Genomic DNA, 12,581 nt, shown 5'->3' with positions numbered 1-12,581 from the left:
GTAGACCCTTGTTAACAAATCGCCTTGATGCATCAATGTCATATTTTATTGTCTGTGAAAACTTGTCAAAAAACAGTTTAAGGCATACCACCTATGTATAAGTTACTCGATGGTTTACTAGAGGCGCTAGTGCTGCACTCTGGCGGCAGAATATTGCAGTAATTAATCGCTTAGATTGTATAGCAAGTCACAACGGAAGAAAGGCCTTATGCAGCAATACTTAAAAATAACGTAGTTTATATATGTACCTGTACCTACCTACTTAACCCAAAAAACACATTGTAGATTAAACATGGAATTAGAAAACTACAAAATCGATTATCGAAAGCTTGGAAATCCTCGGTTACATAGAGAAGCATTTAGTTTAACTATTGAAGTTTCATAAGTACATAAATTTTGGGTGGACTATTGATAAATTGATGTTTTAAATTTATTTACTGAACTCTATTGATACACAATATTCAATTAACATTCTCTACATTTTAATTATTAATATCCAATCCCCTACTCATTCATTTTTTTTGAACAAATCTTGCTACTCATCTCATAAATAATAAATAATAACATACCTTTAACAAAACGTTTCAGTGACCTCCGGATGAAGAGCTACATATTAGAAATGGCGAGCCAGAAAGGCATAGAGGTGGACCTAGACAAAATAGAACCTAAATACGCCTTACAGTCTTCACTATCAAATGAAAACTGCACGATAATTGTACCAGATGTCGTTGTAGTCCTTTAGCTTATGATTTGACGATGGAAAGGGTGTTTGGCCCTTTGGTACGTTAACCTGGGTTGCTTCAAGCAGTTAAGTAAGGGAAGTGCGGTAGTCACTTTTATGTACAGAATATAGAGGTATTCGTACAAGCTTTACAATCATGACCAGTGCAAGAACAAGAAGATTTGAGGAGAACAGTGTGGGAATGCTGCCGGAACAGTATCCTATATCTCCAACTCCAAGGAATTCAGCAAATGAATACAACAAGCGATTGATAGCCTGCCTGTTCTTCGCTGTCCTTATACTACAACTACATGACAGGTACAGAAGAGTATGTGCTATGATAGAGAGAAAAAAGGTATAAATGTAGATTAATTTCTTGCCAAAAATTGGATATGCTAATAGCATTGTCTTATGGTAATGCTATTAATTATCTGTTCTGTGCCAAAGGATTTGAGTAAGTACATGAAATGTACATACATTCAAGAGTAGTATAAAGATTTCTACTATAATATACTATAATGTAGGGGAAAACGGGAACCTTTTATAGCGATCCTTAATGCTCTTTACTACTTTACATTAGTGAAAGATTTATGCTGTCAAGTAGAAAGACTGGAATTTTAGTGCTTACTGTAAGCTGATACACACACACATACACTGATTGACAGGCTGATAAAATCCCATTTTAGATCTGCATAAGTGTTTTGAATTCATGTCATTTAAAAAGTACAATGTCATTTGAAAAGGTTTAGATTTGTTAGTTTTAAATTGTTATGTGTCTTTTGTATTAATCTGTTTCTATTAATTTGAATGTGTTTATAATAATCATGCATATTTGCATAATTTAGTTCTTAAATATTTTAGTAAATATTCAAATTCTTTTTAATAGATCGAACAATGTAGTGTAATAGCATAGGGTTTAATAGGATTAAATGTCTAAAAAGTAGGTGCTTACTAAATCTAGTATTTTTCTAAATATGGTTTAGTCGTTTTATTGTGAAAAAGCTGTTTTAGCAATAATAAGAAACATCTAGTCTAATTCTAAAAAAAAGGCGGACTGCCTTGCCTTCGCCGTTTGTATGGCGCCCATGACATATGTAGCCCTTAAGCTCATAATCATGAAGCCCTCATAACTATGTAGCCCTCATAACCATGAAACCCTCAAACCTTCGAATTTTATTGTTCTAGTCAAATATACCTACATATAGTGAGATTGTGTGATGTTGGCCTTACCTTAAATTAGTAATAATTGTTCTCTAAACTCAAGTCAATCGATTCGCTAATATTTTAGTGATTTGATTGACTTTCAAATTAGTTTCCCTGTAAAAACTTCAGTACAAGAGTTCGTAGGAAATGCTTCGTGTATGTGTACCTACCTACTTATTTATACGATAAACCTAATTATAAAATACTCTTAAAATTATGGGAATATACTCGTAACTATGTAGAAATGCATTTATTTGTATAATATAAAAAATCAAAAACGCTGACAGAAATGTGTCGACTCAGTAGAGTAGGCAGATTTATTTGGGATTCCAATTTTATAAAATAAACTAGTCAACATACCTACGTTGCGTACATTTTAGTGTATGGTATTTATGTGAAATATGAGTCTAGTAGTTTTAATACTCTAGTATTTAATAATGAACTTAGTCACTGTGTAAGTAGGTAATTGTATTTTGCAACAAGATTAACCTATGAATATCGCTAAATTAAGCGGGCACTGGATGCCGATATTTGATATAATATATGTCGGCGGCCGATCGTACAATCAGGCAGATCATGAAATTGTGAAACGCGAAGATCATTGTATCGTTCCCTGAGTCGACGGAGCCCCGCTGCGCGGGGTCTGCGGGGTCCTGTATATATTGCCTATCTATTGGAAATATATGGAATATAAATTCCACCTATTGGTTTTAATGTGACTAGGGTTAAATTAAAACATTACACAGGATCTTTACGATCGGGCGTCGACATATATATACATACATACATATACGAGTATGTACATTCAGCATCAAATAGGTAGATTAGGTAGTCACTATCCAAATACATCGTAACGCATCCTTATTTCTTTAGGCAAACCCACACCAGTGGCGTGGCGTGAACTAATCTGCGAGGCGCTTTTCGTTCACTGTGCCGGAAGAGGCCTTGCGCGGCCCCTAATGGGGCGCGAGGTCGTGGGCGACGACGGCCCTTTCGCCCACGCCTAACTACGCCACTGCCCCAGCGTTGAGCGTTGGCGTCTAGTCAGTGTTATGGGAAATGGCGCCACTGCGCAGTGCGCCAACGTTGCGTCGAGCAGCAGCCATAGTGTAAGGCCTGAGTGGACGTTCGAAGCGGAGCGTTCGGCGGGGCGTGCAGCGTGGCGTTGGGCTCACAAGTGATTTGAGCAGCGTGCACTAAGGCCGCTCCTATACGTTTGCATTTGTTTAACATGCACGTTGCACGCCACTCGGGCCTTACACATAGAGTTGACTAGACGCCGACGCTCGGGAGACGCTAGAATGTGGCTCCCATGGGCGTGTTACGAATGTTACGATATGTTTAGGCACTTTGGCTGTCATTATCTATTTGTTGTTGACTGTACCATGGATGGCATAGGCAAAAGAATAACGAGACGCACAAATTATAAATGTAAACCTTATAGTGTCCGTGCACGATGCTATGGCGCCGCACGGAGTTTAACGCTTAAGTAACTTTATGTATAATATAACCATGTATTACCTAACGTTTAACCATGTAATACCATTTTCTATAGGACCGAATGAGCGCCATACAGAATAGGGGGCGCCACTACCACAATCTGGGGATCTACCGCGAAACTTCTTTATCACTCTTACGATTTTCACGTTTCCCGGTAGACCCTTGTTAACAAATCGCCTTGATGCATCAATGTCATATTTTATTGTCTGTGAAAACTTGTCAAAAAACAGTTTAAGGCATACCACCTATGTATAAGTTACTCGATGGTTTACTAGAGGCGCTAGTGCTGCACTCTGGCGGCAGAATATTGCAGTAATTAATCGCTTAGATTGTATAGCAAGTCACAACGGAAGAAAGGCCTTATGCAGCAATACTTAAAAATAACGTAGTTTATATATGTACCTGTACCTACCTACTTAACCCAAAAAACACATTGTAGATTAAACATGGAATTAGAAAACTACAAAATCGATTATCGAAAGCTTGTAAATCCTCGGTTACATAGAGAAGCATTTAGTTTAACTATTGAAGTTTCATAAGTACATAAATTTTGGGTGGACTATTGATAAATTGATGTTTTAAATTTATTTACTGAACTCTATTGATACACAATATTCAATTAACATTCTCTACAGTTTTATATTATCTACCTATCTATTGTGAGATTATATATGTGGTTAGAGTATATTTTCAGATAAATTCCTCTACAAATTCTTACCTACCAAATAACCGAAGATTGATATTTTTTAAAAGAAATACCTGATATTAAAAAAAAAACATCTTTGCATTACCTACTCGTACTTACTTTTTGATGGTTCTGTATATTGTTTACATATTATTATACAATGTAATTGTGATAGAAACGGTAGTTTAAGTATATTTTTAGAGATAAATACCTAGAGACAAGTACCTATTGTACTTCGAATTTTCACAACATTAGAATTAGTACCCTAAGGACCGTAATCCCTCGTAGGTTCTGTATAAAATTAATATTTTTGTATCTGTCAATTTATCTAGAGAAAAACCATTAACATAATACACATGATGTCTTCGAAAACAGTCACCTGCAATAATATGTTACACAACAAAGGCCGCAAAAATATCTGACACGGTCTTATTTGTAGAGCCATAAGAGCGTGTCACATATTTTTGCGGCCTTCCAAGAGTACCTAACATATTATTGCAGGTGACTGAACAATAGGTACTCTTAATAAAATTGCACACCTCGATAAAATTAAACAATAAAGAGAAAATTACAGCAATTTAAGAAGAGTTAAACAATAGGCGAGGCGGCCTTATCTTTAAAACCGATCTCTTCCTACCTGTCATTTTACTACATTATGTGTCATAAAGTGACGATATATTTACACGTAGATATATATATATATTTAGTTCGGTGTTTCTACTATTTTCCTATGCCATGTGGTTTGCCTACTTTGGCTGTCGGATATTGATGTGAAACAAACGAATAGTGTGATAGTGATACTAGTAATTGTCACTGTTGAACGTTGTTTCTGTTAAAACATTATTCCAGGGAATCATTTCACAGGAAATAAAATACACTCATTTTAGATCTCGGAAAATTCAGGAAAAAAATTACTGGAAATAAAGGACACTTTCATTTGTAAAATGAAAAGTTACGATCTCACAAAAATTTGAGAAGTTTTTGAATTTTTTCCTTGAGGGTATTTCGCAATTTTCTGGTTTTCTGGTAGCGCTCTTCTGTACTACTTTGTACAGTAGTAGTACAGAAGAGCGCTACCAGAAAACCAGAAAATTGCGAAATACCCTCAAGGAAAAAATTCAATTCAATACTTTTCGTATGCCTGTGTTGCATGTATAAACTTACGAGTAGGTCTCCGGGACTAATATAACAAGCAATGAATGATTGTAAGTATATAATAATCGATTAATTTGGTGGTGACACTGCCAAACTTGTGACTGAAGGATATTACGCCTGTGTAATTTTAATAAACTATTTATCTACAATATTTACTCTTGTTTTATTTTTCAAATGATTCAAGAGGTACAGCCTTAGCAAATACTGCACCGGATTTGACAGAACCAAGGTTGTGTGGATTGTACATACAAACACAGTGAACGTCATATTTTCATGTAAATTTTACATTTCTCTACACTAGATTATTGCAAATGTCACGCAGACTTACATTGTTCCGACTGTAGGTAAATATTTGTAAGAATTCATTTGTGATTTATTTTATTTTATTTATTAAAACTTTAGACATATATAAGTTGACAGTATAGCACCAAAGCACTCACGTGGTAAATACATATGTATTTAAAATTCAAAATGGAAAAATATTCATTACCTCACCTTATTAGTTTCCTGTAAAATAGTCCGGCGCGCCATTCGCCCGAGGCACTTGCAGTCCCATTCTCTCAAGCACGAATGCGCCATCTACTTTATTGTGAAGTGATGTAAGTGCGGAGAGTAAAATATTGTGCGGAAAATATGCTTGACAGAAATTTTGGGAAATACTGATAGGAATTAGATCTACCACAAAACTAGTTGTTAAATTATTGGAAAGACCGCAAATTGACGTCCATGTGCTGAATAAATATGCTAAATAGAAACACGAAACCCAACTGTCCCCTAATGCAATACCTACCGTCAGTCAAACAGATTTATCTTAATATCAAAAAAGCAATTAGTTGATATTGAACCGTATGACAACTCCCCAGTTCGCCGGATTTTACTGAGGGAATTCGACATAAAATGGAACAATGGCGTATCAAACAATAAGCCCTTGGGCTTATCAAATATATCACAGTCACTCCGTTATTTTGAGGGCTTTGAGTAGTGTTGGTAAATACTCAAGTCTTGGGAGTCTTCATCTCAAAGACTTGTCTCAGTTTTTAGACTGGGAGCCATAAAAATGCTGCTCGAGTTCTTACAAATTTTTTAAAATTTTTAAATCTTTGTGACAAAAAATATTCATTTTCAAGCCACCTCATCTACACTTGCATGAATGATGAAACTAAGGAAAGGAAAAAGTAATAAAGGAAAAACGAACGTTTTTGGTTCGAACTTAGAAGACTCAAAGTTTCTACTCCAGTATTTTTGATCCACTATGCTTCGTTCAAAGACTCGAAAGCAATTTCCTTAAGTCTCAACAAATCTCATTTCTCTCATAAGAATCTAATTTTCACCAACACTAGTTCCGAGTAGGGTTGCCTTATGGAAGAATTAAATGTCCTGATAAAAATCCTGACATCACCCTAAAAATCCGGACATTTCTTGTACCTAACAGAGATTTGGCGTAGCTTGAACGACGCCCCGGCGCCGCGCTGCTCTCTGCGGTGTACTGTATCGTTGAAAGAAATATTATTGTTTTCGTTGATTACTTATTAATACTTTTATATATCCTTTCATTCATGAAAACTGTGTTAACTTTGTAATAAATATATCACGTAAACATTTTTTTTATTAGGTCATATCTAAAAATCCGGACACTTGCCAAGTCCGGCCGCAATCCGGACAAAGGGTCAAAAATCCTGACATGTCCGGACAAATCCGGACGTATGGCAACCCTAGTTCCGAGGGACATCGTTCTTTTAATATCACCAATAGAGCAAGCCACGTGTATTTAGGCATACTCGTGGAGGGAAAGAATAGAATATAAAAAACCGGCCAAGTGCGAGTCGGACTCACGCACGAAGGGTTCCGTTCCATTACGCAAGAAACGGCATAAAATCACTTGTTATATCGGAGCCCTACTTAAATATTTATTTTGTTTAGTTTTTAGTATTTTTTGATATAGCGGCAACAGATACCTGTGAAAGTTTCAACTGTCTAGTTATCACGATTCATGAGTTACAGCCTGGTGACAGATAGACAGACGGACGGACAGCGGAGTCTTAGTAATAGGGTCCCGTTTTTACCCTTTGGGTACGGAACCCTAAAAATTGTTTTAGAAGCTAAGCTAGTGGCAATCATCGCTGTTTGTCTCCTTGCTCTGAAACGGCTCAGTTTTATAAGTAGTAGAATCAGGGTGTTGTATTATAATAATAATTCAGCCTTTATACAGTGTAGAAAGATAACGTCGGGCCCTGGAGGGAAACTACCTTAAATCCTTAAGCTGGCTTATTTTACTTAAAGGAGACATTCCTTTATTTTTAAAAAGAAACGGAATTGCATTCAAAGATTTTCTAAAACTCGCTTGCCTCGCCCGGGACCCGAACCCACTAAAAATTCCAAAAAATAAAAACTCGCAATTTTATTCTACTAGTCAATACAGTTAATGTTAATGATAACATTTCTCCAAGAAACATTAGGTCTTACAGTCGTCTGTCGTACAAAATATCCATAAAATCTAATATTTAGTACTCAAGATTTTTTCCAACAAGCCAAATTGAAGAAAAAAAGAAAAATTCTTTGAATGCAGTTTTGTTTCTTTTTAAAAATAAAGGAATGTCTCCTTTAAGTAAAATGAGCCAGCTTAAGGATTTAAGGTAGTTTCCCTCCAGGGCCCGACTTATCTTTCCACACTGTATACGTCCCATTGCTGGGCACAGGCCTCCTCTCATACGCGAGAGGGCTTGGGCTATAGTCCCCACGCTAGCCCAATGCGGATTGGGGACTTCACATACACCTTTGAATTTCTTCGCAGAAACTAAGAACCTCGTCACGTTTTTCGCCTGTCTACGAGATGTTTCCAGAAAATCCTTTTTTTTTAATAGTTGGTCACGTCACGTCCCGTGTCCGTAGCTGCAACACGAACATGACTCACCAACTTGTCAACAACAATTTTGGCTAAACAAAACAAATAAAACATTAAATTAGGTACATTGAATAGGCACCTACAACTTTTTTAGCTGGCTGGGATATCTTTTTATTGGTTGTTACTTTGCCATTATCCCAAAATTTATGGTCTTGAAATGTTTCTTCAAGGTTTTTATTTCTATTTTGATGACACACAGATACCCCTATTTGCATTCCTATTGTTTGCGCCACGTATAAATACTTAAACTTCTCCTATGAATTCTGACCTCCTTGTCGGGTTTTCAAAATAAAACGGCAAGGCGATAAAGAAAAAAAGAAAATGTGACATCATGTCAATGCACGTAAAATAAAAGTCGCTACGAATTGTGTGCAAGAAAATTAAGAAGAAAGTTAAACCTAAAGGATCCCTAATTCAGTCATACAACAATAATAAAGTGCCGCCGAATCAGTGGAGACTCGCATAAGGAGGAAAACGCAGAACCAGTGCATGTAAGTTTTTCCGCATCCCCATTTTTGGCCCAAACGAGCCGGATAGCAAATTTACCTTTAAAAATTACATAATATCCTTGTTGCTCACTGAATCGCTTATAAAAATAATTTCCGGATCGGATTTCCTTTCGGTTTCTTAATTTTCATAAAATGTTTCCGTCATAATTTTATTTCAAACTACAGTCAGTATACTAAATTATTGTTATTGTCTGTTATTTTAATATTTTGTTTACGCGTAGCGTGTGGGATTATGCATCGCGTTACCTTATTCATAAATGCGTTACAAAAATATTTCGTATTTTGTAACTGTCATATTGTGTCATAATTTTCACGGAACATTTTTGCACACCATATTCGTTATATAATTTCAGTGTATTTTAAGTTAGAAAATACATTTTACTAAACTGAAAGCTACGGGTAAATTATTCCTGAAAGCCTCAGTTTTTCATAAACTGTAATTAACCTACTGCGAAGGTTACACTTGTATTAAGGTATTATACAAGCGGAACATTCGTATTTACTTAATTTTCCTTCGACTTGCATTAAGGTATTATTCAAGTTGAATATAATTTATAATTATTTGTGCATCTTAGCACAATAATTATTATTGATATTTTTTCATGCTGTCATAGTAACAACTAGGTAACCATGGCAACGAAACTTAAGCTCGCGGAAGCAAAACGTGCTCAATGTTTTATGCGTTTGCAAAATATTTACGACATGATTCCAAAGCTAAGCAGTGACAAGAAGGCTTTCTCGCAGTTCATCGCGCAAGCTCGATTGGTCGATCAACTGAGAAAAGAATTTATAGAGTTGATGGATGAAGTCAATCTTTTGAACTTGGAGTTGGACCCAGAATACAACGTCAACTACAGCGCAATGAATGCCTTTGAAGATCTCTACTGCGTAATCAAATGTCAAATTTCAAAAATTGATGCACCTGCTCCGAGCCTCTCGACATCCAGGGATTCGAGCCATTCCTGTAAGGACGACTCCATTAAAATCCCACGGATTGATCTTCCTTCTTTCGATGGAGATATTCAAAACTTTCCATTCTTCTATGAAACATTTAGGCGTGTCATACACGAGAATAAGAAACTTACGGATTCTGAGCGTGTTCACTACTTGTTTAGTCATTTGACAGGAAAGGCAAAGTCAATTTGTGCGGGAGTTATACCTGCCGCAGAAAACTACAACACAGTTTGGGAAGCATTGATCGCGAAATATGATGACAAACGCGCATTGGCTACATCATATTTAAACCAGCTGTTTTCGATGAAACCTGTCAACGTCAATGGTCCTTCGGCATCTAACTTAGAAAAAATAATTGATTCGTTTGCTGCTACTATTTCAGCAATAAGACAACTCAAGCTCGAAAACTTAAGTGACTTTATTTTCATTCACCTGGGTCTTAAGTTATTAGACTCAGATACCACAAAGAATTTCGAGATGTCTATTCGGAATTCTTCTAAAATGCCTACATATGATGAATTCATTTGTTTCGTTAGGGAACAAGTAAAGATTTTATATCGGACATCGCAACGAACGCCAACTAAGGCTGAAAGCGGCTCCGCTGCCAGCACTAGCAGCGTGCGAGCTCCTCTCCCTCGCACGCCCCAAGCGTATGTTAGCACGCAAGGGCATGACAACGGAAATCCATGTGCTATGTGCAAGAGTAATGATCACTCGCAACTTTATAATTGCAATAATTTCATGAAACTCACGCCTAACGAAAAATTTAATTTCGTTAAGGAAACTCACGCGTGCACTAATTGTCTAAACACGCACCATACTGCCTCGAAATGTTCCTCCAAGAAAACTTGTCGTAAATGTAAAGGCAAACATCATACAACGTTACACTTTGAAAACTCAAAACCTGCAATGAATAGCAACGAGTCCAAGTCCTCACCTAAGGATGGTAGTGAAGCTAGCACAAGTTCATCCGCAACGGACAACGGTGCCTCCATATGTACTCATTCGGCATCGGGACAGACTAAATCACCCTTGACGGAAATTCTCGCCACTGCTAAGGTACTCGCTAGTGGGCGTAACGGCAAGGACAAGGTTTTGAGATGTCTGCTGGATCCAGGATCACAGAAACATTACGTTACATTGAAGTGCTGCAAGAATTTAGGTCTTCCTGTACACAGCAGCCCCGTGACGTCAATAAATGGATTAGGTGGAACAGCTATAACACAACCCATCCGAGGAACTGTCAACTTAACATTTAGGTCAAGATATGATCCTAAACATCAATATACTATCGAAGCGCTTGTTTTAGAGGAGATCACGCCTGATTTACCGACTTGTCATATTGATCAATCTGCAACTGATCTGTTTGATAATTTACATCTAGCAGATGACTCTTGGGCGATTCCAGGTGAAATTGACGTACTTCTTGGTGTTAAGTTATTCACCAAATTGTTAATGTCAGATAAAGTTGAAAACAAACCTGGCTTGCCTGACGCTTTAGAAACTACACTGGGGTACATCATACTAGGCGATGCTCCCGCAGTTAACGCTTCCTACTCAGCAGCTGGATATTTTACTTCGGTCGATGTGGGAAATTTAATGCAAAAATTCTGGGAGATTGAAGATTTGGATGGAGGAGTGATTCATAGTCCAGACGAGAAACAAGCTGAAAACATATTCCAAAATACAATCAATCGTTTGGAAGACGGACGTTATGAAGTAGCACTTCCGTTTAAATTGGACCCAAGCAATTTAGGCGATTCTTACAAGACCGCTGAACGCAGATTTTTAGCGCTTGAAAGAAAATTCCACAGGCAACCTGAATTAAAGCCAGCTTATGATGAAGTTATCCGTGAACATATTGATAAAAAATATTTATCGGAGGTTCCGAATGATCAGTCAAATGACGCTTATCACATACCCCACCACGCAATTGTCAAAATTGACAGAATAACCACAAAGGTTAGAATTGTCCTGGACGCTAGTGCACAGACCACAAGCGGTTTATCGTTAAATGATATACTTCACGCAGGACCAAGTCTTCAAGCAGACTTGTTCTGCATTCTCCTAAACTTACGATTGTTTGGTATTGCTATCACGTCTGATGTACGTCAAATGTATCTGTGTATTGACGTACGGGGGGAGGATCGTCCTTATCAGCGTATACTTTATAGGTTTAGTCCTGAGGAAACTATAAGAGTGTTTCAATATAACAGGGTAGCCTTCGGTCTACGCAGCAGTCCTTTCCTGGCACTGCGAACTGTCAAACAGTTAGTAGCTGATGAAGGTTATAAATACCCACTCGCAAAAGAAATTGCATCTCGTGATATTTATATGGATGATGTAGCCAGTTCAGTTATTAATGAAGACGAAGCTGTACAAGCGACTAAACAACTGCTGGATCTGTTCTTGAAAGGTGGATTCCAACTGGCAAAGTGGTCGTCAAATTCTGCCGCTGTTCTGAATGAAATACCGAAAGAACTACATTTGTCCCAAAGTGTCACCTTCGACGATGATACAACGTTGAAGATTTTAGGTCTGCGTTGGTATCCTGGTGAAGATGTATTCAAGTTCCAGGTTAGTCCCGACGATCGACCGTGCAGTAAAAGAAACATTCTTTCATCGGTAGCTCGACTATTCGATGTTCTGGGCCTGGTTGCCCCTGTAATCGTGTTCGCTAAGCTTCTAATAAAGGAGTTGTGGCTTTTGAAAATCGATTGGGATGAATTGCCGCCTGATCATATTGTACGCCAATGGCAACAGTTCCAAAGTGAACTACCGCTACTATCTAACATTAGCATTCCCAGACATCTAGGTGTTATTGAAAACTGTTCATTAACTATAGTTGGTTTTTCGGATGCTAGTGAAAAGGCTTATGGTGGAGTGGTTTATGCCTACGTCACCTTTCCTAATGATGAACGAGGTATTATTAATTTAATTTGCGCTAAATCT

The 12,581-nt window shown here is 37.4% G+C and overlaps 1 protein-coding gene across 1 annotated transcript; it reads left to right on the top strand.

Moving 5' to 3' along the window:
• Positions 1–10,538: 10,538 nt before the first annotated feature.
• LOC134671015 (uncharacterized) lies at positions 10,539–12,297 on the top strand. The gene is made up of 2 exons (XM_063528835.1): positions 10,539–12,206; positions 12,259–12,297. The coding sequence occupies exons 1-2, from the start codon at positions 10,539–10,541 to the stop codon at positions 12,295–12,297; spliced, it is 1,707 nt and encodes a 568-aa protein (XP_063384905.1).
• Positions 12,298–12,581: the final 284 nt, after the last annotated feature.

This window comes from Cydia fagiglandana, chromosome 14 (genome assembly GCF_963556715.1).
Source record: "Cydia fagiglandana chromosome 14, ilCydFagi1.1, whole genome shotgun sequence".
Classification (NCBI taxonomy): domain Eukaryota; kingdom Metazoa; phylum Arthropoda; class Insecta; order Lepidoptera; family Tortricidae; genus Cydia; species Cydia fagiglandana.
Note: the sequence above shows the minus strand (reverse complement) of the source record. Positions and strands in the feature narration are given on the sequence as shown.